At 37.3% G+C, this 27,422-nt stretch overlaps 2 protein-coding genes across 4 annotated transcripts in view; one reads left to right on the plus strand and one right to left on the minus strand.

Annotated features, from left to right (window-relative positions):
* HYCC2 (hyccin PI4KA lipid kinase complex subunit 2) overlaps positions 1 to 27,422 on the minus strand; it is a 68,035-nt gene that overhangs the window by 12,129 nt on the left and 28,484 nt on the right. For all 3 annotated transcript variants that reach the window (XM_082841867.1, XM_082841869.1, XM_082841868.1), the window contains 5 exons: positions 23,177 to 23,356; positions 18,940 to 19,020; positions 17,509 to 17,624; positions 10,243 to 10,338; positions 7,268 to 7,384 (listed from right to left, as the gene is read on the minus strand). In XM_082841867.1, coding sequence (XP_082697993.1) covers positions 7,268 to 7,384; positions 10,243 to 10,338; positions 17,509 to 17,624; positions 18,940 to 19,020; positions 23,177 to 23,356 — 590 coding nt within the window. The remainder of the gene's footprint in view (positions 1 to 7,267; positions 7,385 to 10,242; positions 10,339 to 17,508; positions 17,625 to 18,939; positions 19,021 to 23,176; positions 23,357 to 27,422) is intronic.
* Positions 5,637 to 6,226, plus strand: LOC309963468 (RING finger protein 122-like). Its single transcript, XM_082841870.1, has one exon. It carries the CDS (start codon positions 5,646 to 5,648, stop codon positions 6,111 to 6,113), a length of 468 nt encoding a protein of 155 aa, XP_082697996.1. The 5' UTR covers positions 5,637 to 5,645; the 3' UTR covers positions 6,114 to 6,226.

Consider the following 27,422-nt stretch of genomic DNA (forward strand, 5'->3'; position numbering starts at 1 on the left):
AAACTTGTAGGTATAAAAGCAATAACAAAAATCTACTGCATTTCTTTAAAAAAAAAAAGAGAATCCCCCAGTGGTCCATTGGTCAAGACTCTATGCTTTCATTACTGAGGGCGTGGGTTCAATCTCTGGTCGCGGAACTAAGATCCCACAAGCCACGCGGTATGGCCAAAAAAAAAACCAACAAAAAACTGCTTTCTATACATTAATAACAAACTATCAGAAAGGGAAATTAAGAAAATAATCCCATTAACAATTAAATTAAAAAATACCTAGTAATAAATTTAACTAAGGAGGTGAAAGATCTGAGCATTTTCTTAATTGTGCACTTATGATTTTTCATATAATACCTCAATGAAAGAAACTGAAGAACACACAAATAAATAGAAGGATATTCCACGCTCAAGGACTGAAAGAACTAATATTGTTAAAATGTCCATACTACCCAAAGCAATCTACAAATTCAGTGCAATGCCTATCAAAATTCTAGTGACATTTTTCATAGAAATAGAGCAAACAACTCTAGAATTTATATGGAACCACAAAGGACCCTGAATAGCCAAAGCAATCTTGAGAAATGACAAACCTGGAGGCATGATACTTACTAATTTCAAACCGTATCACAAAGCTTTAGGCCTAAAAACACACAGAGATCAATGGAACAGAATGGAGAGCTGAGAAATAAACATATGCATATATAGTCAATTAATTTAAACAAATATGAGAATATAAAATAGGGAATGGATAGTGTCTTTACTAAATGGTGCTGGGCCACGAAACCAGCTTTACAACAAATGCTAAAGGAACTTCTCTAGGCAGGAAAACACAAGAGAAGGAAAAGACCTACAAAAACAAACCCAAAACAATTAAGAAAATGGTAATAGGAATATACATAATGATAATTACCTTAAATGTACATGGATTAAATGCTCCAACCAAAAGTCATAGACTGGCTGAATGGATACAAAAACAAGACCCATATATATGCTGTCTACAAGAGACACACTTCAGACCTAGAGACACATACAGACTGAAAGTGAGGGGATGGAAAAAGATATTCCATGCAAATGGAAATCAAAAGAAAACTGGAGTAGCAATACTCATATCAGACAAAATAGACTTTAAAATAAAGACTATTACAAGAGACAAAGAAGGACACTACATATGATCAAGGGATCAAACCAAGAAGAAGATATAACAATTGGAAATATTTATGCACCCAACATAGGAGCACCTCAATACATAAGGCAAATGCTAAGAGCCATAAAAGGGGAAATCGACAGTAACACAATCATAGTAGGGGACTTTAACACCCCACTTTCACCAATGGACAGATCATCCAAAATGAAACTAAATAAGGAAACACAAGCTTTATGATATATTAAACAAGATGGACTTAATTGATATTTATAGGACATTCCAGCCAAAAACAACAGAATACACTTTCTTCTCAAGTGCTCATGGAACATTCTCCAGGATAGATCATATTTTTTTTTTTTTTTTTTTTTTTTTGCGGTACGTGGGCCTCTCACTGCTGTGGCCTCTCCCGCTGCGGAGCACAGGCTCCAGACGCGCAGGCTCAGCGGCCATGGCTCACGGGTCTAGCCGCTCTGCGGCATGTGGGATCCTCCCAGACTGGGGCATGAACCTGTGTCCCCTGCATCGGCAGGCGGACTCTCAACCACTGCGCCACCAGGGAAGCCCCATAGATCATATCTTGGGTCACAAATCAAGCCTTGGTAAATTTAAGAAAATTGAAATCGTATCAAGTATCTTTTCTGACCATAACACTATAAGACTAGATATCAATTACAGGAAAAAAAACTGTAAAAAATACAAACACATGGAGGTTAAACAATATGCCACGAAATAACCAAGAGATCACTGAAGAAATCAAAGAGGAAATAAAAAAATACCTAGAAACAAATGACAATGAAAACACGATGACACTACACCAAAAGCAGTTCTAAGAGGGAAGTTTACAGCAATACAATCCTACCTCAAGAAACAAGAAATATCTCGAATAAGCAACCTAACCTTACACCTAAAACAACGAGAGAAAGAACAAAAAAAAACCCCAAAGTTAGCAGAAGGAAAGAAATCATAAAGATCAGAACAGATATAAATGAAAAAGAAATGAAGGAAACAATTGCAAAGATCAATAAAACTAAAAGCTGGTTCTTTGAGAAGATAAACAAAATTGATAAACCATTAGCCAGACTTATCAAGAAAAAGAGGGAGAGGACTCAAATCAGTAAAATTAGAAATGAAAAAGGAGAAGTAACAACTGACACTGCAGCAATACAAAGGATCATGAGAGATTACTACAAGCAACTATATGCCAATAAAATGGACAACCTGGAAGAAATGGACAAATTCTTAGAAATGCACAACCTTCTGAGACTGAACCTGGAAGCAATAGAAAATATAAACAGACCAATCAGAAGCACTGAAATTGAAACTGTGATTAAAAATCTTCCAACAAACAAAAGCCCAGGACCAGATGGCTTCACAGGCGAATTCCATCAAACATTTAGAGAAGAGCTAACACCTATCCTTCTCAAACTCTTCCAAAATATAGCAGAGGGAGGAAGATTCCCAAACTCATTCTACGAGGCCACCAACACCTTAATGCCAAAACCAGACAAAGATGTCACAAAAAAAGAAAACTCCAGGCCAATGTCACTAATGAACATAGATGCAAAAATCCTCAACAAAATACTAGCAAACAGAATCCAGCAGCACATTAAAGGATCATACACCATGATCAAGTGGGGTTTATCCCAGGAATGCAAGAACTCTTCAATATACGCACAGCAATCAATGTGATACAACATATTAACAAACTGAAGAATAAAAACCATATGATAATCTCAATGGATGCAGAAAAAGCTTTTGACAAAATTCAACACCCATTTATGATCAAAACTCTCCAGAAAGTAGGCACAGAGGGAACCTACCTCAACATAATAAAGGCCGTATATGACAAACCCATAGCCAACATCATTCTCAGTGGTGGAAAACTGAAACCATTTCCTCTAGATCAGGAAGAAGACAAGGTTGCCCACTCTCACCACTATTATTCAACATAGTTTTGGAAGTTTTAGCCACAGCCATCAGAGGGAAAGAAAAGAAATAAAAGGAATCCAAATCAAAAAAGAAGTAAAACTATCACTCTTTGCAGATGACATGATACTATACATAGAGAATCCTAAAGATGCAACCAGAAAACTACTAGAGCTAATCAATGAACTTGGTAAAGTAGCAGGATACAAAATTAGCGCACAGAAATCTTGCATTCCTATATACTAATGATGAAAAATCTGAAAGAGAAATTAAGGAAACAATCCCATTTACCACTGCAACAAAGAGAATAAAATACCTAGGAATAAATCTACCTAAGGAGACAGAAGACCTGTATGCAGAAAACTATAAGACACTGATGAAAGAAATTAAAGATGATAGAAACAGATGGAGAGGTATACCATGTTCTTGGATTGGAAGAATCAACATTGTGAAAATGACTATACTACCCAAAGTAATCTACTGATTCAATGCAATCCCTATCAAACTACCACTGGCATTTTTCACAGAACTAGAACAAAAAATTTCACAATTTGTATGGAAACACAAAAGACCCCGAATAGCCAAAACAATCTTGAGAAAGAAAAACGGAGCTGGAGGAATCAGGCCCCCTGACTTCAGACTATACTACAAAGCTACAGTAATCAAGGCAGTATGGTACTGGCACAAAAACAGAAATATAGATCAATGGAACAGGATAGAAAGCCCAGAGATAAACCCACGCACATATGGTCACCTTATTTTTGATAAAGGAGGCAAGAATATACAACGGAGAAAAGACACGCTCTTCAATAAGCGGTGCTGGGAAAACTGGATAGCTACATGTAAAAGAAGGAAATTAGAACACTCCCTAACACCACACACAAAAATAAACTCAAGATGGATTAAAGACCTAAATGTCAGGCCAGACACTATAAACATAGGCAGAACACTCTATGAAATAAATCATAGCAAGATCCTTTTCGACCCACTTCCTAGAGAAATGGAAATAAAAACAAAAATAAACAAATGGGACCTAATGAAACTTCAAAGCTTTTGCACAGCAAAGGAAACCATAAACAAGATGTAAAGACAACCCTCAGAATGGGAGAAAATATTTGCAAATGAAGCAACTGACAAAGGATTAATCTCCAAAATATACAAGCAGCTCACGCAGCTCAATATCAAAAAAACAAACGACCCAATCCAAAAATGGGCAGAAGACCTAAACAGACATTTCTCCAAAGAAGATAGACAGATGGCCAACAAACACATGAAAGGATGCTCAACATCACTAATCACTAGAGAAATGCAAATCAAAACTACAATGAGGTATCACCTCACTTGGGTCAGAATGGCCATCATCAAAAAATCTACAAACAATATATGCTGGACAGGGTGTGGCGAAAAGGGAACCAGCAATTCTCCTTCTGTTATATATCTGAAGGAAACTAAATCACTATCTCAAAAGAATATCTGCACCCCCATGTTCACTGCAGCATATGTACAATAGCCAAGACATGGAGACAATCTAATTGTAAATGGACAGATATATAGATAAAGAAAATATGGTGTGTGTGTGTATATATGTAATGTATGTGTATATATAGTAATGTGTATACATACAATTATATACACATATGTGTAAGTATATGTACGTAAGTGTATACATACACATATATATACACACGCATATACATACACATACATACACACAATAGGATATCATTCAGTCATTAAAAAAAGGAAATCCTGGGACTTCCCTGGTGGTCCAGTAGTTAAGACTCCACGCTTCCAATGCAGGGGGCCTGGGTTCGATCCCTGGTTGGGGAACTCCCGCATGCCGCGCAGCACGATCAAAAAAAAAAAATAACAGAAAAAAGAAAAAAGAAAGGAAGGAAATCCTGCCATTTGTGACAACATGTATGGATCTTGCGGGCATTATGCTAAGTGAAATAAGTCAGACAGAGCAAGACAAATGCTGTATAATATCATACTTGTGGAATCTAAACAAAACAAAAAAAACCCAGTAACTGAACTCATAGATACAGAAAGATTGATGGTTGCCAGAGGCAGGGGCTGGGGGGTAGGCAAAAATCGTGAAGGTGGTCAAAAGGTACAAGCTTCCAGTTATAAGATAAAATCCTGCGATATGATGTACAGCATGGTAACTATAGTTAACAATCCAGTATTGTATATTTGAAAGTTGTTGAGAGAGCAGATACAGAAAGTTCTCATCAAAAGAAAAATATGTAACTATGTGTGGTGATGGATGTTAACTTGTGGTAATAATTTTGCAATATAACATATATCTAATCATTATGTTGTACACCTTTAACTAATTCAGTCTTACATTTTAATTATATCTCAATAAAACAATCGTCTGTTATTATATAGCTTTCAAATAAAATGTGTAATTCATTTTTTAAAAAGTACTAAAAAAGAGAGTTCGACTTGCAGACGAAGGCGGCAGCCACGCACCGCATCCACCCCTCCTGCAAGCCCGCAAGGCGGTGCGCCCAGCCCGCCTGCCCTACCCGCCGCCTGTGTTCTTTCGCCTGAGGAAGCCAGCCAAGAGTTCACTGATGCACCCATTCCAGTGGTGTAATGGGTTTTTCTGCGGCCTGGGACTGGTGAGCACCAACAAGTTCTGCTCGATGCCACCCATCAGTTTCCAAGACCTTCCCCTCAACATCTACATGGTCATCTTCAGCACAGACATCTTTGTCTTCATACTCAGCCTCATCTTCTGCTGCTATTTTATCAGCAAACTCTGGAACCAGGCACAGAGCAAACGATATGGATATAAAGTGGTGGTGCTTAAAGGTGACGCCAAGAAGTTACAGTTATATGGGCAGACCTGTACAGTCTGTCTGGAAGACTCCAAGGGGAAGGATGAGCAGGGTGTGCTCTCATGCCAACATGCCATTCACCACAAGTGTCTGGTGAAGTGGCTGGAAGTACGCTGTGTCTGCCCCATGTGTAACAAGTCCATTGCTGGTCCCTCAGAGGCCACCCAGAGCATCGGGATCCTATTGGATAAGCTGGTGTGAGTGCTGCCTCCATACCAAGGCCTGGGGAAGACCTCTAGCCTCATGGGTGCCTGGTCCTTCCACAAAGCCGCAGTGAACAAGACTGGTGGGTGGTGATGGGCATGCTCACCTGGAGGGGCGGGGGTGCAGGTCTGGTCTTCCAGCATCAGGGTGAGACTAGACTTGCCCACCTCTCTGCTTCCTGAAGCCTTCTTCCCTGCTACTCAGTTTTGATGGACTTGCCCATCAGGAACACTCTATCCTGGTACTGGACTATCTGCCTGCCTTGTCCCTGCTCTGGGAAAAGAAATCCATTCCTATTTGGCCAAGAACTTAGAGCTCTCTCCCTTGAGGGTTCTGCTGAGGAGGACAAGCTGCCCTGACCTAGAAGAAGGGATGAGGTGGGCTCTGCCCCACTTGTGACCTCCCCACCCCCTCCCCACTCCTTCCAGAGGAAGGTTAGAAGGGAAGGAAAGATGGAGGAACCAAGTGCCTCCAGTGGAAGCGAGGAAGGCTCTGTAGGAAATCGGGAAGAACAGAGATGAACAGAAGAAAAGTCAATGTTTACATGGGACCTATGGAAACAAAGGCTGCCTGGCCGGCCTGCTGACTACAGGTGGGTAGAGGGCAGCCCCCTCCCCCTCCTAGATCTGAGGTGCTATCCGTTCCCTGTTCTTTGGTTGATCTCAGAGCTTCCTATTCCTTGTTGGGGTTTGAGTATCCACCGCTCCAGAGGAAGGGTTTGGTCTACACTCAAATGGATTCCCAGGGTTTTTTCTAAAGGAGCAAAAAGGGGCCTGGGGATGGGGATGTCTGAATATTAAGGTCACAGTGGACACCCTCTTCCCCTTTGTAAATAGTATTTTTATACTTCACCCTCACCATCTCAGGCTTTATACATGGAATCCCCCAAATGGAAGGGGTAGGGGTTTTCTGTTCCTCCCCCAAGTGGGTGAGGGTGGGAAAAAGGTATGTATTTAAAGAAAATTAAATTTAATAACAAGTTTCTCTAAAAAAAAAAACAGTACTAAAAGAAATTCATATTAGAAAAACAAGATAATGGGTCCATAATGGAACAAAAAATTCAGTGTTGTGCAACTAATAAGGAAAAAAGAGAAACGTAAGTTTCCAAACACTAGAAAGAATTCACCCAATTTCACAGTACACCTACTTACATGGCATAATAAACTCCTGTGAGAAGTTGCACCATAAATTCGGGATCCAATACTATTCGACCACAGAGTTCTTTCCAGTGTTTTTCATGTTGCCGTGGAAACCCACTCACACAAACCCTAGGAAAATACATTATTTATCACATGTGATTTCCTGATACATTAAATAAAACATTTTTGTTTCCATAAATTCACTTATTCAACGACTCATTTCTCAAATATTTTTTGAGTACTTGCTATGTGTCAGTCACTATCCTGGGCCCATGCATACAGTTGTAAACAGGCAAAAAGATAAAAATAAAATCTGTGCCCTCATAAAACATACATTCTAGTGTACTAAATCAATAAAAGTAATAAGTTTTCTCAAATATGTATCTCTTTCATAATCATCCTTCTCCCTCTTCACAAAAGAAATGCATAACTTTCATTCATCCCAAATTGAATCAGGATGGAATTAGTGGAAGATACAGAAATCTCCAAACAAATAACCAAAGTATCATAAACAATTCTGTTTTCCATTTCATTAAGAGATGCTTCCAGAAAAGTTACCCTTAGTAATTATCAAAAACTGGTATGTACTTCTATTATTTTAAGAAATTAATTTATTAGAATAATTGTAATGGTGAGTTCAGAAGAAATTTTTTAGTGTTTCGTGCATTATGGTCAGGAAATATTTTAAAATTTTTAATTTACGCATTTTTTTGGTAGCAGAGACGTATAATTAGGAGATCAATAAAAGATCTGTAAGTATAATATGGCACGATATTAGGATAAAATTATGTGGATAAAGTGGAACAGAAATTCAATTTTAAGGAGATAAAGAATGTTAGACTATTAAAAGCTTGTTCATTTATTCCACACATGGGATGAGGGTGGTTATCAATCAGATCACTGTGTATTTACATTATATACATTTACAATAGTGATCAACAATTATTTATTATGTCAATATTTACCTACTGTAAATCATATAATTTACAACTATTTAAAACAGAATAAAAAATTTAAATGTTAACTTAGAAGTGTACAAAGGCTACACAGTTTTTCGAAATTCCTTAGGGGATATGTGAATAAAATTCTGAGGAATACTAAATTCTATCATCACTTTTGTTATTTTTTTTTTTGCGGTACGCGGGCCTCTCACTGTTGTGGCCTCTCCCGTTGCGGAGCACAGGCTCCAGACGCGCAGGCCCAGTGGCCATGGTTCATGGTCCGCGGTACGTGGGATCTTCCCGGACCAGGGCACGAACCCGTGTCCCCTGCATCGGCAGGCGGACTCTCAACCACTGTGCCACCAGGGAAGCCCCCACTTTTGTTATTAAGAAACTCTATTTCATGCCACAGTAATAATGTTACCAATTAGAGATATGGCAGATTTGTTTTAATGAGCCCAAAAATAGTCATTTATAAATAAATTTATCTGTAGATAGGCAGCAAGTGCTTAAACAGTATACTCTCTTGATAACAGTATCTAGGTTAGAGAATTTTTTTTTTTTTTTTTGCGGTACGTGGGCCTTTCACTGTTGTGGCCTCTCCCGTTGCAGAGCACAGGCTCTGGAGGCGCAGGCTCATCGGCCATGGCTCACGGACCTAGCCGCTCCGCAGCATGTGGGATCTTCCCGGACCAGGGCACGAACCCGTGTCCCCTTCAACGGCAGGCGGACTCTGAACCACTGCGTCACCAGGGAAGCCCGAGACAAGAATTTTGTTAGTCATTAATCATGTTATTATAGGCAAGTGAACTTTAAGATAATCTATAAATCAATCTCACAGCTAATTTAGATCGGCCTTCCTCCATTTAGCAAAACTGAGTTTTGGTCTCTTCCCAATAATACAACAGCATGAACTTGTGCAAAGCATTTGCAGTGGGCAGACTCTTTGGAGGGTGGGGTCAGGGGCCCTGATCCCTATGATCCCTCCTTCCTGGTGTTCACACCCTTGTGTCATCCTCTCCTCTTGAGTGTGGGTGGAACCTGTGATTTGCTTGTAACAAGGCAAAGGTGATAGGATTCTCATGCATACATGTACACATTATGTGATTATATTATGTAAGAAGAACTGACCACTGGCCTTCAGCAGACAGTCAACAAGAAAATGAAGCCCGTCCTACAACTATAGGAACTGAATTTTGCCAAGAGAAGTGTATAATTCCTCAAATGAACCACAGGTAAGACTGCAACTCCAGCCAACATCTTAACTGCAGCTTGTAATACCCTAAGCAGAGGGTCCACCTAAATGATACCTAGACTCCTAACCCCAAGAAACTGAAATAATAAATGCATACTATTTTAAGCTACTAAATTCATGGTGTAATTTGTTATGAGGCAATAGAAAAACTAAAATAGCATTTAACTTTTGTGGGGGCTTAGTTTCCTCAAATAAAAATCAACTGGGCAGGATAAACTGAGTGTTCCTTCTATAATTAAAATTCTGCTCCTCTGTCTCCAAACTCATTTATATTAATTTTTTTTCAACAGTGGAAATTTAAAATTTCAGCTCGGGTTTGTCCAAATTATTAGAAATTCTGATTTAGTAAAGATTAGAATATACAAATACAAATGAGACATACACATAATTAATGTCACTGCTAATCTTATCCAAAGCAGACAGTTATTTGTGAGATATATAAAGGAAAAAGTTCATGTTTCTTACGACTTTCTCTACATAGAGGACTATTTATTCAAATCACTCAAAGTGATTTATAAAAATTGGCATTCAGGCAGTGACTAGGTATATCACTAAACCACCCTAAACCTAAAACATCTTGGCTTAGCTCAATGTTGAGGTAGAAAATGCTTCTTTAGTAACTGAAATATTTTCAAGAAATCATGATGCATGAGGGATGATAGGATTCCTATAGGAATGTAAGTTCCCTGAGTTTTGTTTACTGCTATATCACCAGAAGTTAGAACAGTGCCTACCAGAGAGAACGTGCTCAATAAGTATATGTGAAGGTTAATGATAATTATTCTTCTTACCTGGAGCCCATTCGGCAAAGAGACTGGTAAGATGAAGCAGGCATATACACAATAGCAGAATTATAACATAACATAAGAAAACTCAGGACTTCAAACCTAGAAAAAACAAAAACAAGGAAAAAGGATTACAATTATTTCTACTTAGAGACTGTAGTAAATGATTTCTTCGTTTGATGGTTATAACAACAATGCCTTAATATTGACCTTCATAATTTCTCAATCAGATTACTGTAATATCCTCCTCAATAATTTCCCTATTTCCATTTGCCTTATTAAAGGTCACAGCTCTTGCTGCTATCTATATTTTCTTCCTCAGGAAAACCCCCATCATGCTTGAACAGATGACTCCTCTATGCTACATTAATCCACTATTCCTACTGACTGCATGATAAAGCCCAAACTCATCATGGCATACAAAGTCCTTTAAAATCCACCCTCAACCTACTTCTCCACCTCTACTTCCCTCTACTGTCTACCACATACACCACACTACATCAGTCTTATACCATTCCATGAATATGCCATAACCTTTCATAATTCCTTGCTTTTATGGATGCTACCCTTTCTTATTAGAACACACTTTCCACTTGGGAAACTCCTGCTAAGGTTTCAAATCCTGGCTCAAACTTTAATCTCAGACATAAAGCCATTCTTAATTCTTCTAACTAAAACAAACAAACACTGTTCCCTTTATCTGTGTAGCTCTAATACAGCATTTATCCCACTAAATCAACTCTGTCTTTACCTCTGTTTTATCTATTTAGTAATAAGCAACTTTAGGACACAGACCCTGATTTATTCATCTCTAACTCTAGTGTCCAGCATAGTGTTTAATACATTATTACTGCTCAATTAATTTTTATTGAATGAATAAATGAATGCTTTCCTAATCTTTATGATCACTAAGAAAGTGGCTCCTAAGCCTGGATGCACATTATACTTATTTAAGGACATTTTGGAATAATATATTCCTGTGTCTCAACCCAGACTGACCCAATTAGAATCTCTGAGGGCAGGACCCAGGAACATTGTTTGTCTAAAAAGCTTCCCATAGGTGGTGAAGAGTATATGGAAACTCACTGTACTATTTTTGAAACAAAAAAGCCAGAAATTATTTCAAAATGAAAAGGTAAAAAGTGAGTTGAAAGTCTGACATGGAAGCAGGCACATCTTCAGATCCTTTCTCCTTCTCTATGCTGCTAGGTTTATTGAAGATTTATTTTCTGAAATTGAAGATTTATTTTCTGAAAGGATAAAAGAGAAATTTCTACCTGGGAACCACCAGGCACAATTATGATTTGGGGTCAGGGCGGGGGGTGGGGGAGGAAGGGAAGACACTGAAAATAGAAAACTTAAGTGAAATAGGTCTTATTGGATATTGAGACCTCAAGTCCTCCTTCCCCATGTGGTCACAGAATGCTAGCAGCAAGCCCTCTGGTTAAGAGACTAGAAGAGTTTTCTTTGGGGAATTTGACCAACCTAAGAGGAAAGACTTAACGATATGGACTTGGGAAGTTCCCCAGCTGGATGGTCCAGTGAGAAGTTGTGAAGTTCACCGTCAATTAGCCCTACCAACATGGTCATAGCTTCTCATTTCTTTTATTCCCCTACTTTTAAACATAAGCAGGAAAAAAGGATTACCAGACACCTGAGGAACTTCACTAACATGAAAATGAGATCAAAATAAAGAAATGGGGGGTGGCGGGGGCACAATTTGGAGGACACAGAGAACACAGAAGAGGAAAAAATAAAGCTAATTATCATTAATATTCTAAAAGATGAGATGTTGTTTCAAAAAAAACCAAAAACACCAAAAAGGATCTATTTTAAAAGACCATTCAGAAAACAAGAACACCTTTTAGATATACAAAATATGATGACAGAAATTAAAAACTCAAGAAAAGGATTGGTGGATGAAGTTGAGGAAATACCACAGTAAGTGAAGCAAAAGGAAAAAGATATGGTGAATGGAAGAGGAAAGAGGACCACAATAGGAGTTCCCACATTCAAATAATAAAAGCTCCAGAAGAAAGATAATAAAAGACGAGATAGACAAAAGATAAATAGTAAAAGACCAGATAAAATGGGGAGCCTAAACTAACTAACAAAAATAATTCAAGAAAATTCCCAGTCTGAAGGACATGAGTTTCTAAATAGAAAAGGTCCACATAGTGCTCAGCACAAAGGAGAAAATAAACCCACACCAAGAAATACCACCATGGAATTTCAGAATACTAAGAACAAAGAATGAGGATATAGGGTGCAGGAAACAGTGGATCCATCCACAGAGGAAAAAGACAAAGAGAATTCCCAGGATAAGAGTGAGGGGAGATCCCAAGATAATGTGTACACCAGGCAAAGAGGGCAACACAGTCCAGATTGGAGTAAGTCAAAAGGTTCTGAGATAAAACTGAGAAAATAACTGGTGTAAATGAAGTCTTGGAAGGCTATATAGAAAACTGATAGAAAATTTGCAGGGTTGAGTTACAAAGCACATAGTAAACAAAGAAAACAAAAGGCCAACGATGAACTTCAAGGAAAACAAAAAGATATGCAGGAAAGGAAAAGTAATAAACTAATCACAAAGCTCAGCCTGAATAGCTCTGATGAACAATGATCATTCATAATGATGAGAAATCTAAATAATGAGTTCCCCATAATTACAACATAAGATAGGACAATGAGAGAGGTAACAACCTAAATTTTTATCTTTCCTAGAGATAAGTTATTAGATAATGCCCCAAAGTGAAACATTAAAAAGCAGTAAATTACTCAAAGAAGTGGAGGTAAATATTAAAAGCAAGATTTCTCAACCTCAGCACTATTGGCATTTGGGGCTAGATAAGTGTTTGCTGTGGGGGGCTGGCCCAGGCATGGCAGGATGTTGAGCAGCATCCCTGACCTTTACACTTGAGATGCCTGTAGCAGTCCTCCCTCCCACTCAGTTGTGACAACCAAACAAGTCTCCAGACATTGCCAAATGTTCCCTGGGGGGCAGAAGTGCCCTGGCTGAAAACCGCTGGTTAAAAGTTGTTACATCTGGGAAGGGAGAAGTGGAAGGGAGAGGGAGCTGGAGATTGCAGTTCTTCTTAATAAGCTCTGTAGGATTAATGCATATTTAACTGAAAAAAAAAAGGGTGTGTGTGTATGAGTATTACTGATACAGTCGGCTATACAAAAAAGTAAAATATACAGCAAAGACAAAACAATAGCACAATAATGAGATACCAATTGTCATACCCACTAGGATGGATATAATCAAAAAGATGGAAAATAAGTATTGGTGAGGATGCTGAGAAACTGGAACTATCATACACTGCTGGTGGGAATGCAAAATGGTATACCACTCTGGAAAACAATATGACAGTTCCTCAGAAAGTTAAGTATTAAGTTAAATACCATATAGGGACTTCCCTGGTGGTCCAGTGGTTAAGACACCGCACTTCCACTGAAGCGGGCACGGGTTCGATCCCTGGTCAGGGAAGTTCCTCATGCCATGTGGTGGAGCCAAAAAATAAAAATAAAATAAAAATAAAATAAAGTAAAATAAAATGAAATAAATACCATATAACCCAGCAATTCTACTAGGTATATGCTCAAAAGAACTGAAAATGTTTACACAAAAACTTGTAAACAAACAAATGTTGACAGCAGTATTATTCATAAATATTCCAAAACTGGAAATAACCCAAATATCCATCAATTGACGGATGGATGGATAAACAAAATGTATATTGTCATAATGGAATATTATTCAGTCATACAAAGGAACTACACACTACCACATAAACGAAACTTGAAAACATGTTAAGAAACCAGACACCACAAAAGGCCACATACTGTATAATTCCACTTATATGAAATGTCGAAAATATACAAAACCATAGAGATAGAAAGTGAGATACATGGTGGCCAGGGGCTGGGGAGAAAGGAAAGGGGAGTTCTTTTTAGTGTGATGAAAACATCCTGGAATTAGCTAGTGGTAGTGGATGCACAAGCTTGTGAATACACTAAATATCACTGAATTGTATACTGTAAAGGGGTGAATTTTATGGTATGTGAATTATATCTTAATTTAAAATAAATTTAAAAGTCAGTAATTAACTTAAAATGTACAAGTATAAAACACAGTGCAGTTTCCTCAATATTTAAAAAACTCTCGGGGAATTCCCTGGCGGTCCAGTGGTTAAGATTCCATGCTTCCACTACAGAGGGCACGGGTTCAATCCCTGGCTGGGGAACTAAGATCCCGCAAGCCTCTCGGTGCAAACAAACAAACTAAATAAATAAATAAACAAATAAAATCCTTGCCAATCACTAGAAAAAAAAATACACAGTTCAATAAAAAATATGAAAAAAAAAAGAAATATGGACATAGGACATGAATATGCAGTTCACAGGTCAAGAAAAATACTTAATGAATTAACATATTAAAAGCATTCAAGCCTAGTCATAATTAAAGGAATGCTAAGTAAAATAATGTGACATCAATTTTTAATGTTCAGATTAGCAAAGATTAAAAAATTTGAAAATATCCAGTACTGGGGGTTAGTATGAGGAAAGAGGCACTCTCAAACTACTTGTAGGAGATTCAATTAGTCCATTGGTTTAGGGGAGGGTAATTTGGCAATACTAACTCAAACTGAAAAAGCAAACATTCTTTAGCACAGCAATTTCACTGTTAGGAATTTATTTTACAGATACTTTGGTGCTCCCATGCAAATATTTATACAAAAAATATTGTGTTCCTTATAAGATTGTTTAAAAAAACTGGAAAAAAATCTAAATTTTAGTCAGAATGAGAGTGGTTAAAAACTGATAGTATGGGCACTTCCCTGATGGCCCAGTGGTTAAGACTTCATGCTTCCACTGCAGGGGGTGCGGGCTTAATCCCTGGTGGGGAAAACTAAAATCTCGCATGCCACGTGGCATGGCCAAAAAAAAAAAAAAAAAAAAAAGCAAGTTGTACAACATGTACAAATGAATCCAGTGTGTATGGGTCTGCAAGTGTTTAAGGCTGAATATATGCTTTTGCATGCATGAAAATTTTCTGGAAGGACACATAAAAAACTGCTAATAATTTAACTACTGAGAGTAGAAATGGGTGGTTAGAGGGAAGAGGACATATACTTTTCTCTTTGTACTCTTGCTTATTTTTACTTTATACTCTGTTCTATTTTAAATGTACCACAAGTATATATTGTTATACTTTAAAAAATTAAAATGAGAAAACAAAAAAGGAATCAGGTAACCAGATGATTTATGCAAACTAGTCTGCAAACAGTACTTATGAACCACTATTCTAATATACATTTTCTATTATTAAATGATTTGAGTACCCCAACATAACTGTATAGAAAAAATTAAGTTGTTACTTTAAGTTGGGATAAGGCCTTCTCCAGGTGTTATACAGCACCCTGCTGGCTAATAAAGAACAATCACTAAAGCTAATTCCAATATGTTAGGAAACAAGGGAAGCCACTGTGTTTTCTATCATATGTGTAATATTGGAAAGACCCTTAAGAAGAACTGGAATTCCAGACTGAAGCACTTGATCAAAGGTCAATAATTTAGAAATCTGCTTGATCCTATAGTCCTTCCATAACTCTAATATTATAACCAATAAGATAAGAGTACTATTTTACTATGAACATAAAATATTATATAACAAATAATAGTATCGGGACTTCCTCGGTGGTACAGTGGCTAAGACTCTGCACTCCCAATGCAGGGGGCCTGGGTTTGATCCCTAGCCAGGAAACTAATCCCACATGCCACAACTAAGAGTTCACATGCCGCAACTAAAGATCCCCACATGCCACGACGAAGATCCCAAAGATCCCGCAGGCCGCAACTAAGACTCAGTACAGCCAAATAAATAAATAAACAAACATTTTGTAAAAAAGAATAATAATAACAGTATCACTAACATATATTATGTTCCAGGCACTGTGCTAAGCATGTTTTAAGCATCATCTCATTTACTGCTCACAATAACCATGCAGGGCAATGTATGGTAAAAAATTTGGCCTTGCCCAAAGAAAGTTTTAGCCTTTGCCCTCAGCTTCTGGGAAGTAACCTATGTCATACCTGATAAGTTGTTTAGAGTGGAGGCTGGTGACACAGGCTCTCTTTGTTGGTAATGGCTAGATTGAAAGGCTATAAGACTGCGATGATTGATAGGATTAAGGTGAAAGTTTGGGTGAACTTTATGTGAAGTGACTGTGTCTCATTTACCTGAATGCATTATGGGAACAGATACTGTGTCTGTGTCTGAGGAACACTTCCCCTATCTAGTATTGTAAAACAGAAGCCATGTAAATCCATCCATCCTTCCTCTAATATTAATAGAACATGCTAAACTGGGATCAATAAGATTGTCCAAGCCTACAAGGTCATTAACTTGCTGAACAACAGCCCTGTGTGGAATACAGACTTGAGCTTATGGCAGAAGCCAGTAAGTGCCACCTAGCAACAACTTCTGGGATTTGGGACCAGAAAATTTCCATTTGAGAGACAACCTGCTTACTAATGGGTATGAAGTGAGACTGCCCCCATGACTGAAACATAAAATAATCCTGAAATGTGAAATACCCATAATATCTTGGGTAATGTCAGAAAAACACCAGAAAAGTTCCATAATAAGTGCCAGAAGAGTTCCATTATAAGTGCCAGAAGAGTTCCATAATAAGGTGCAAATGGTTTGTGCAGAAACATGCTACCAAGGGAATGGAAAGAAGTACTTATAGTACTCATAAGCAGGGAGGCAGGAAACCTCTTTTTCCCTAGGGCCAACTTTGGCACCACCTGATAATCTGCCAGATTCTATCTATCACCTAGATGGGCCCCTGTGAACAACTCTCTATTGATCAACAAAGAGCTGCTACGTTTATGGATGAGTATTTCACTGCTATGATGTATTTCACTAGTATGACATATTTAACTTTTGTCTTTTATCACACCAAACCTGAACCAAAGTAATTGTAGATAACTATTAAGCATAAATTAACAATTTTTACTGTCTACAGTTTGTTTTTGTTTTTTTTTTTGCGGTACGTGGGCCCCTCACTGTTGTGGCCTCTCCTGTTGCAGAGCACAGGCTCCGGATGCGCAGGCTCAGCGGCCATGGCTCACGGGCCCAGCCACTCTGCGGCATGTGGGATCTTCCCGGACTGGGGCACTAATCCGTGTCCCCTGCATCGGCAGGCGGACTCTCAACCACTGCGCCACCAGGGAAGCCCTACTGTCTACAGTTTTGACCATTACCGGTTTTGTGCAGTGAATGTTTCCCTCTGTGGATGAAGATCACTGTAAACAACCCTGATGAGATCATGCTGACACAATGCCCCTTCTGTCAAAGCCATGGATCCAATTGTTGAGGGCTACAAAAACAAGGTAAAGTATGAGACTGTGTCTCTAAAATGAAGTAAAAATCTGTATCACGTGAGGATATTTAATCCTGTCTCAACAAAAGACAGTTTCAGACCATTTCTTCCGTTTCAAAACCTCTTCCATTTTTCTATTATATACATTCTACAGCTCCTTTTGAAAAAGTATTTATACAATATATAAAACTAAAAATACAGTGCTTCGTTTTTTGAAATATTATGGAATGAATCTATATTTAGGACAGAATAAGAAAAGTCGCTGAAAAGAATAAAGGCTACAAATGAATCAACTTTAATTTGTTTGTTTTCAGAACTCAGAGCACTCTTGGGGACTATGCATTCAAACCTGGAGGTCTTTCTAACTTCAGGAAGGTTGGTGCTCTCATTAATCTCATTCCACACTGAAGGAAGCAAGGTGCAGAGAGTTATAATTATGGAACACAAACAAGAATACTATGATCAAATGTCTCTTTAATAGTGACATAATTGATTTCATGTTTCTAAAGTTAGAAGAACCATCCATTTGTAAACTTTTCACTACTTTCCATTTTATTTTGTAACTTGATACATGGAACACAGTTAAAATCTATTACTCAGAAATGTTCTATGCTAAAATCAGCCCTGGTTAAATAGGAGGCATTCTATTTTCAACACAAAACAAAGCCCCAGGAGAATTAATTAAGAAAATAAATAGTTGCACAGAGCTATGAGGCAACTGGATACTGTTTGTTGGTAGGAAAATGGATTTCAATTTTTAGACTACTGGTAAAGTTTCTTTAAGCGCTTTCCTCAAGTTTATGCACTGAAGGCCACTACAGACAAGAAGCTTGCTTCAAAGCCTATGTCCTTAAAGAGAGCAGGCAGAAGGAGTTCAGCTCAACAGGAGTCATCTACCTATATAATTATCAGTGTTCTCACAATCTTCAACCGAACAAATATAAGCAAAAATCAGAAGTGTAATTATTTTCCTAAAAAATAATGAAAATAAATCAATCTAACATAGATGATTTCTAATTAATATGGAAGACAAAAAAATTAAAAGAAGATTTTTGAAAATATTTTTGAAAAAAAAAGGTCAAAAATGATACTGGTAGAAGAATGAAAAAGAAATAAACCAGAACTAGAGGAAAATTTTCCATTAATTACATTCTCTCTCCCTTGACAACAGCTCAGCTTTATATCACTAATAACAAACATCTCCATTAAGAAACAAATCAGTAAAGATGTGTTAGGAATATTTATCTCTAGTAAGAAATTGACTTTTACTCAACATAATTTTTTAAAATTCTACCTTTCCAGTCTTACTTACCTCATGGTATATTGAAGGCTTGGATAAGGAAGGGATAGTAAAAGACAGAACTTTATTGTTCCCATCTTTATCAGCTATTTCCTATGGTTAAAATAAAAAAGCAGAGATAATGAAATAATCACAGGACTATATTAAAAGAAATAATAATTACTTTCTTAACAAATATATCACTGGCAATTGAGGAGAATGTTTAGAAATAGTAATATATAAAAATATTATTACCCTAGTGTATCTTTTCTAACCTATTAGCAGATTTTGTACACTTTGGTAGTTGAGTTATCCTTTGAGAGACACTGAAAGATATAATACTACAATCAATCAAATACACCATGACAACAAAGACATGAAGTAGGTGCACAAATTTCATGATAAATTTACATACAGGCTAGGGAGATTACAAGTGATCAGATCTTTTAGTTGAAACATGACTGAATTTAAAAGATTAAAATCACTGCTCGCTTCGGCAGCACATATACTAAAATTGTAATGATACAGAGAAGATTAGCATGGCCCCTGCACACGGATGACACGCAAATTCGTGAAGTGTTCCATATTTTTGGAATGGGAGAAAATATTTGCAAGTGATGCGACAGACAAGGGCTTAATCTCCAAAATATACAAACAGCTCATATAACTCAACAACAACAAAAACAACCCAATCGAAAAACGTGTAGAAGACCTTAATAGACATTTCTCCAAAGAAGACATACAGATGGCCAGTAGGCACATGAAAAGATGCTCAACATCATTAATTATTAGAGAAATTCAAATCAAAACTACGAGATACCATCTCACACTGGTCAGAGTGGCCATCATTAAAAAGTCTATAAATAACAAATGCTGGAGAGGGTGTGGAGAAAAGGGAACCCTCCTACACTGTTGGTAGGAAGGTAAGTTGGTATAGCCACCATGGAAAACAGTATGGAGGTTCCTCAGAAAGCTAAAGGTAGAATCACCACATAAAAAATTAAAATGAAAGGTTTTAGCCAAGAAATCCACACTTATTAAAATATGAAACACAGGGCTTTCCTGGTGGCACAGTGGTTAAGAATCTGCCTGCCAATGCAGGGGACACAGGTTCGAGCCCTGGTCAGGGAAGATCCCACATGCCATGGAGCAATTAAGCCCGTGAGCCACAACTACTGAAGCCTGTGCACCTAGAGCCCATGCTCTGCAACAGGAGAAGCCACCGAAATGTGAAGCCTGCACACCTCAACGAAGAGTAGCCCCCGCTCACCGCAACTAGAGAAAGCCTGCGGGCAGCAAAAATAAATAAATTCGTAGAAAAAAAAAAAAAAGGAAAAACACTGTTGTAACACAGGATGAATCTTAACTAAAAGAAAATCTTACAATTATTCAGCAATAAATTAATGACCTGAAATAAGCTACATATTAACATAATTAATAGTAGTCCAAGTGATTAATCATAAGTTCATACTTAAGTGGTTTTTACTGACTACAAAAACATTCCTGTGATTTTTAAAAGCACTTTATCTTTCACAGAAAAGGTCAACAGCATCTATTTCTACAGTCTCTGGCACCGCCAATCTTCTACAGGTATCAATGAAAATCTGCCTACAGACTTCCCTGGTGGTGCAGTGGTTGGGAATCCACCTGCCAATGCAGGGGACACGGGTTCAAGCCCAGGTCTGGGAAGATCCCACATGCCGCGGAGCAACTAAGCCGGTGCGCCATAGCTACTGAGCCTGCGCTCTAGAGCCCGTGAGCCACAAATACTGAGCCCACGCGCCACAAATACTGAAGCCCACATGCCTAGAGCCCGTGCTCCACAGCAAGAGAAGCCACCGTAATGAGAAGTCCGCGCACCACCAACGAAGAGTAGCCCCCTCTTGCCGCAACTAGAGAAAGCCTGCAGGCAGCAAGGAAAACCCAGTGCAGCACTCCCCACCAAAAGAATAGATATGAGATCCTATAAAAAAAAAAAGATCTAATAATGTTTAAAAAAAAAAAACTGCCTACAGACGCCAGCAATTAGAGAGGTGAAATGCTCCTCCTGCATCACTCCTTTTCTGTACTGTCTTTAGCCTGTTTCTTTTAAAACTCATATTAGTATACATAACTGGCATAAAATACAGACAGAGAAGACTGCCCTAGAAGGAAGGTAGTCAGAGAGAGACTGAGTAGTTGCACAGCATAAGAGGATGAAACAACAGGGAAAAAAACCAACTATCATCACCAAGACACAAACCCAAAAAAACTTCCCTATAGGGCTAGTTTTGGGGTTTACTATGTCACAGGAGAGTACCAATTACATGTGAACAATGGCCATACCTCTAATTTTGGCAGGAAAATGGTTTAAAAATCCCTAGAAAGATCATTTAACTACTCTGTAGGCAAAATAGTTACCACCACATCTGGGCCACTGTGCCTCAGAGAACATCTATGCTAAGATGAATGGGCCTGATTTAAGTTAGGCAATAAAATTTTAATTTTTACTCCTGAATTTCAAATTAAGCCAAATACTTTTTATTTATATCTGTGTATACATCTGTGGAGAAGGGTGTTATGAAATTTTTTTAAGTTGAGGGCAATATAAAACTCTCTCTTGGGCTAGTGAAGCAAGGGAGAAATGCTGGAGTGAGAAAAGAAGAACAAAAGAGAAATTAATATATAAAAGAAATCCAGTGTGGTAAGAAAAATCGAGAACCACAGAGAAGAGAGAACACAGGTATCAAGGGAATTAAAAGAAGACAGAAACCTGACGTTACATTTCTGATATATAATTGAGCATTTTTAAAACAGTACACTATTTTTTTTTTTTTTTTTTTGCGGTACACGGGCCTCTCACTGCTGTGGTCTCTCCCGTTGCGGAGCACAGGCTCCGGACGCACAGGCTCAGCGGCCATGGCTCACGGGCCCAGCTGCTCTGCGGCACGTGGGATCCTCTTGGACCAGGGCATGAACCCGTGTCCCCTGCATCGGCAGGCGGACTCTCAACCACTGCGCCACCAGGGAAGCCCAAAACAGTACACTATTTTTGAGATACCAAAAGATAATTAAACCATAGCACCAACAAGTACTGTCAAGAACTTGTCAGGCATCCCACTATACAAAATTTTTTGCTTCATTTGTCCCACTACTGAATTTTATTACATTAAACAAGACAAATGACAGCTTAATGTCAAACATAATCTAAAACACTAAACTCAATTTTTAAATCAACATTTACTAAGTGCCTTGCTAAGCACTAGAAACACAGTGATATGTGAAACAAATTTCTTACTTTAAAAGAAAAAATCAGTCAAGGTAGCAAAATAAAGAATTTTATACCTACACCAGCTTTTCATTAAAAAAACCCATCTTTAATTATGGTATACCTATTACTACTACTATTTATAATAATAGTGGTAAACATTCGATAAACACCTCAGGAAACATGTTGGGTTCTTCTAATTGCTTTCAATCCTACTAACAATGTTTTATTTCTGTTTTACAGGACGAGGCAACTGAAGTCAAGATATTAAGTAACCTGCTTAAATTTAAAACAGCCAGTAAGTGACAGTACCTGATTTTAAACAAAATACAAGTGATTCCACAGGCCAGGCCCCGTCCTTCAGATTCTAGTGATGGAAATGTTTTTTAATGATTTTTTTAAGGGATAATACTTAGAGGAATGAGCACTGGTGCAGAAGAATATTTATTTTTTGTGAGATTCAATGTTTTGTGAGGTACTTTGGTTGAGGTACCTCTCAACTACAAACTTAACTTTAATATGTGGAGCGTCTGTTTACAGGGAATACACAGAATATAAGAATTCAAAGGGCAGGAATTTCAATACCAATGTTCTAAACTGGGCACCAGGAGGAAAAAAAAAAAACAACAGAATAATAACGTTTAAGGTATTTAAGAATTCCTTAGAAGAAAAAAGTTTCATAAATAATGTATCAAATACATAATGTTTTATCAAATGATTAAAAATAAATTTAAAAAAATTAAATGTAAGGCATTCATAAATATCAATCAAATAAAATAATTAGAAAAATAAGCCATAAAATATTAATAATGCTATCAATTATAAGTTTCACCTACTTTATAAAATGCATTACCAGCAATTACTTATTAATTACTGTACTCAATTACTGTACTCAATTTAGTTAATTCAAATAAGTTATTCAAGAGACATTTAAATTTATTTTCCTCTAAATATTCTTCAAGTATTATTTCAGAGGACTTTAAAAAATACTTAAAATTTCCCAAACTATCATTTTCCACTTACCAAATTGTAAATTCCTAAAAGTAGTGCTTCAATGCAACCATTACTCTGTCTGTCTCGGCTAACTGTAAGCCGTAAATAAACCCACATCAATTCTGGCAAGAACTGCAGTGTGAACCTCTTAAGTCGAACTTCAGAGCTACGGTAGAGCTCAAACAGCTGGTGGCAGACAGGCTCCAGGAGCTAAGAAGAAAATAAAGTGCATCAGTTATTTCCATTCTTTTGGCTGTAACTGTAATTTTTTTTTTTAGGCACATATACTTGTATAATATTTTTAAAATAAATTCTCAACATTAATTTTTGCTTATTCTGAATCAATGCAACCAAAACCTCAATCTCTATTTATACTCAGAGACTACACATTAAACTGACCAATCCAGTAACTGCAAGAAGTACTTTGTGCCCAGATAATAACAACATATCTTTCAATACACTGTGCTATTAAACTTATTAGATAATTAGTTCTTTAACCAATGTACTACTTTATATTTAGTGAGTTTCCTTTTCTGTTATTACCAAACCTTACTATTCTCCATTTTTAAAAGTTTCTATTGGAAGAAAATAATTTCAAATAATCTTGTTGGAAATAAACTTTAAATCTCAACTTAAGACTATGATTTAAACAAATTATATACCACTCAGTAGATAAAGGGACTTGGCAATACATAATATTTGGACTTCCAAAATGCTAGTTAATATTTTAAATACATACAAGTAAAACAGATTACCTCTATGTTTTAAGACTGACAAATTCTACTAATTATATTTATTGGAAAGATTTTGAAAAGGAGGAAGTATAAGTATACAGAAATAGCTTTTCCAATGTTTAACTGGATAATTTTTCATATGATATCATACAATATGACTTATAAGGAACTTCATAATCTTAAAAACTGAAGAAAATGAGCAGTTTAAACAAACCTCCCCTTTTCCCCTAAACTTGTACTGCTAATTTAGACTGGTTTTGTTAGAATAACTGCAGACTTCACAAAACTGGCTATGATTTTAAAATGCAGATAAAACACTGAGAGGAAACTATAAAAAAATTTAACACTAGCTTTTGTTTTGTTTTGTTTTTTAAAAATTTTTATTGGAGTATAGTTGATTTACAATGTTGTGTTAGTTTCAGGTGTACAACACAGTGAATCAGTTATACATATACATATATCCACTCTTTTTAGATTCTTTTCCATATAGGTCATTACAGAGTATTGAGTAGAGTTCCCTGTGCTATTCAGTAGGTCTTTATTAGTTATCTACTTTATATATAATAGTGTAACACTAGCTTTTAAAAAAAAAGAACGATTCAGTAATTTATATGCTTACTTCTATTCTGAATGATTATAATAATATATATATACACTTGTATATCTGCTTGAATGTAGTTATATATGTCTGTAATAATCTAGCACTCTAGAATAAAGTCATTACTTTCAAAATTTTAAATTAAAAGTCAACAAATCCTATGTTGATTGTACAGTTAATATACTTAGATGACTTAAGCTTAGCTCTTAACAAACAACTTTAAAGCTAAAAAAATTTACACACCTAGTCTAGTAACTACTAAGCTCTTTATATGAAATCACTCTCATAGTATTTAAAGTATTAAAAAACATTCCAACTCTCCCCTTACACGGAAGTCTAGACCAGTCAGACAATTTGCCCAAGGTTACAGAAATTAGTAGCAGAGAAAGACACCAGAATTCAGATCTTCTGACACCAAGTTGATGTTCTCACTATACCGCATTTCTTATACCAGGATGGAAGTGGAGGAGGAGGTGAGCATTGTTTAATTACAAATAGTGTAGTCCATGTAGTGCCAATAACGAAGTAATAAACTTTTGAAAATGGTCAACTGCTGGCAACTTTGTAAAGTACTGACAACAATATTCAGCTCCTTAGGACAATTAAACATTGTTGCTCTCATAAATTTATGTATTAAAAATATATGTCCATGTTTCAAATCTACTTTCCTCTTTAGTAAAAGACTCTAAAATTGCCTTCTCTAAATTTCACTGGCCATGGTACAATTACAATTTGTCTACGTCATAAAGACCTTATTTTCCTTCCTCAACAGCAAGTACATTGGCATGTAGAGACTACACTTTAATAAGCATTGCAAAGATATACAGTTACCAAAATTATTACTCTGCTTTTTTTTAAAAGGAGGGAGGAGTGGCTGGCAATCCAGTAAATTTTCATCAACTCCACTGCAAAATAAGACTGTTAAAAACCTGCCAATGTGCTCTGTTAAAATCTTTAATTCTAAGCATATGTTATCATGCCATCATGTTCTCAATTTTTCAGTGTCAGAAATGACCTCCCCTAAATGGTGCTATCACCCACAGCAAAAGGTGTTAAAAATCATTATCTTCTCGTTAAATAAAAGCTTAAGAATAATTTACACCTTCCCCAAACTTAGCAAATAGTTTTGACATGATAATTACTAAGAGGCATGCCATATGATGAACGCATTGAGAGCAGTTTAGGTGGAATAATGGAGACTGAACCCAAATATGAGTGGGTCAAAGAAAAAATATGAGGTGAGGAAATTGGCACAAGTAGACAGAGACTATGAATAAGCAATACTTTATAAAGTTCATTGGGAAGAAGGACAGAAAAATGGGGTAGATAATAAAATAGGAGGCAAATCAAAGAAGGTTTTTTAAAAAATAGAATATGGTTGTTTATCATATTCCTTTCATCAGAAAGGAAAAAAAAATCAGTGACAGGAACTTCCCTGGTGGCACAGTGGTTAAGAATCCACCTGCCAATGCAGGGGACATGGGTTCGAGCCCTGGTCCGGGAAGATCCCATGTGCCACAGAGCAGCTAAGCCTGGGTGCCACAACTACTGAGCCTGCACTCTAGAGCCTGCGAGCCACAACTACTGAGCCCGCATGCCACAACTACTGAAGCCCGCACGCCTAGAGCCCATGCTCTGCAACAAGAGAAGCCACCATAATGAGAAGCCTGTGCACCACAATGAAGAGTAGTCCCTGCTCGCCACAACTAGAGAAAGCCCTCACGCAGCAATGAAGACCCAACGTAGCCACAAATAAATTAATTAATTAATTAAAAAAAAAACACTGCTGTTTTAAGAAAAAAGGAATCAGTGACATAGGAAAGGGAGGGGATAACTGCAGTAGCAATCTTTGAGGTAGTTAGAGAAGATGGGATTCAGGCCTAAGTGGAAGAGATGGCCTTTGATACAACCTGAGACACTTCATCTACCGAACAGCAGAAATGGCAGGAGAGTGTGGGTAGAGATGCTGGTAGAGTGGTAGATTTGAATGGGAGAATAGAGTTTCCAACTATTTTCTTCTTTTATAATGACACAGAAGGCAAACTGAAAATGAGGAGGAAGGGCAGTAAGTGTGAGGAAAGAGAAGGTATAAAATGAACACTGGGACAGTTGTACCAATGAAATATTATGTGCTCATTTATGATTTTTAGTCCTGCATTTAAATGGAAAAAGTTAACAAAATTGTGTTTTTTTCCAGGTACGTTCAGCCGCTCAGGTACAGGCATGAAGTGGATGGCTGGGTTTTATCCAGTGTTGAGATTTTGCCCAAAGAATATGAACTAAGGGAATGACAGGCAAAGGAGCTCAGAATGTTTGCAAGGGAATGACTGTAATGATGGATCAAGAAAATTTAGCTAAGAAAAGAGGCAAGTGAGACATTTGAAGGAAGTGAGACATTGAAGGGAGGCAAAAGGACAACCAAATCATAAAAAAGCAATAGGGTTAATGGTCTCCTTGAAGTGGAAGAACTGCTAGAGTGACTAAGGGATCTGGAAGGAGGGAAAGGAGAAAAATAAAGCAACATGTTGGTCTAGAGATTAAAACTTGAGCTGTAGTACAGGTTGGCCATGATATGTAATATTAAACTTCTTTGGGAATTCCCTTGCGGTCCAGCGGTTAGGACTCAGCGCTTTCACTGCCGTGGCCCGGGTTCGATCCCGGGTTGGGGAACTAAGATCTCTCTTGTGCAACATGGCACGGCCAAAAAACAAAACAAAACAAAACAACAAAAAAAGAACTTCTAGGAAATATACTTTCTTAAGAACTTTCATGGTGTTTAAGGCAAATTTGTTTCTTATTAAGTAAATAATACATTTATGTTTCAGAATATAACAAAATCAGGACTAAAAGCATTCTCCTTCTAGAACTGAAGTCCAGAATTGCTTTGAGATTCTACGGAACTTAACACTCTGTTTTTCTGAAGTATGAATGCATGGTTAGAATC

The sequence above is a fragment of the Leucopleurus acutus genome (genome assembly GCF_964270905.1).
Source record: "Leucopleurus acutus genome assembly, chromosome: 6".
In the NCBI taxonomy this organism is placed as follows: Eukaryota; Metazoa; Chordata; class Mammalia; order Artiodactyla; family Delphinidae; genus Leucopleurus; species Leucopleurus acutus.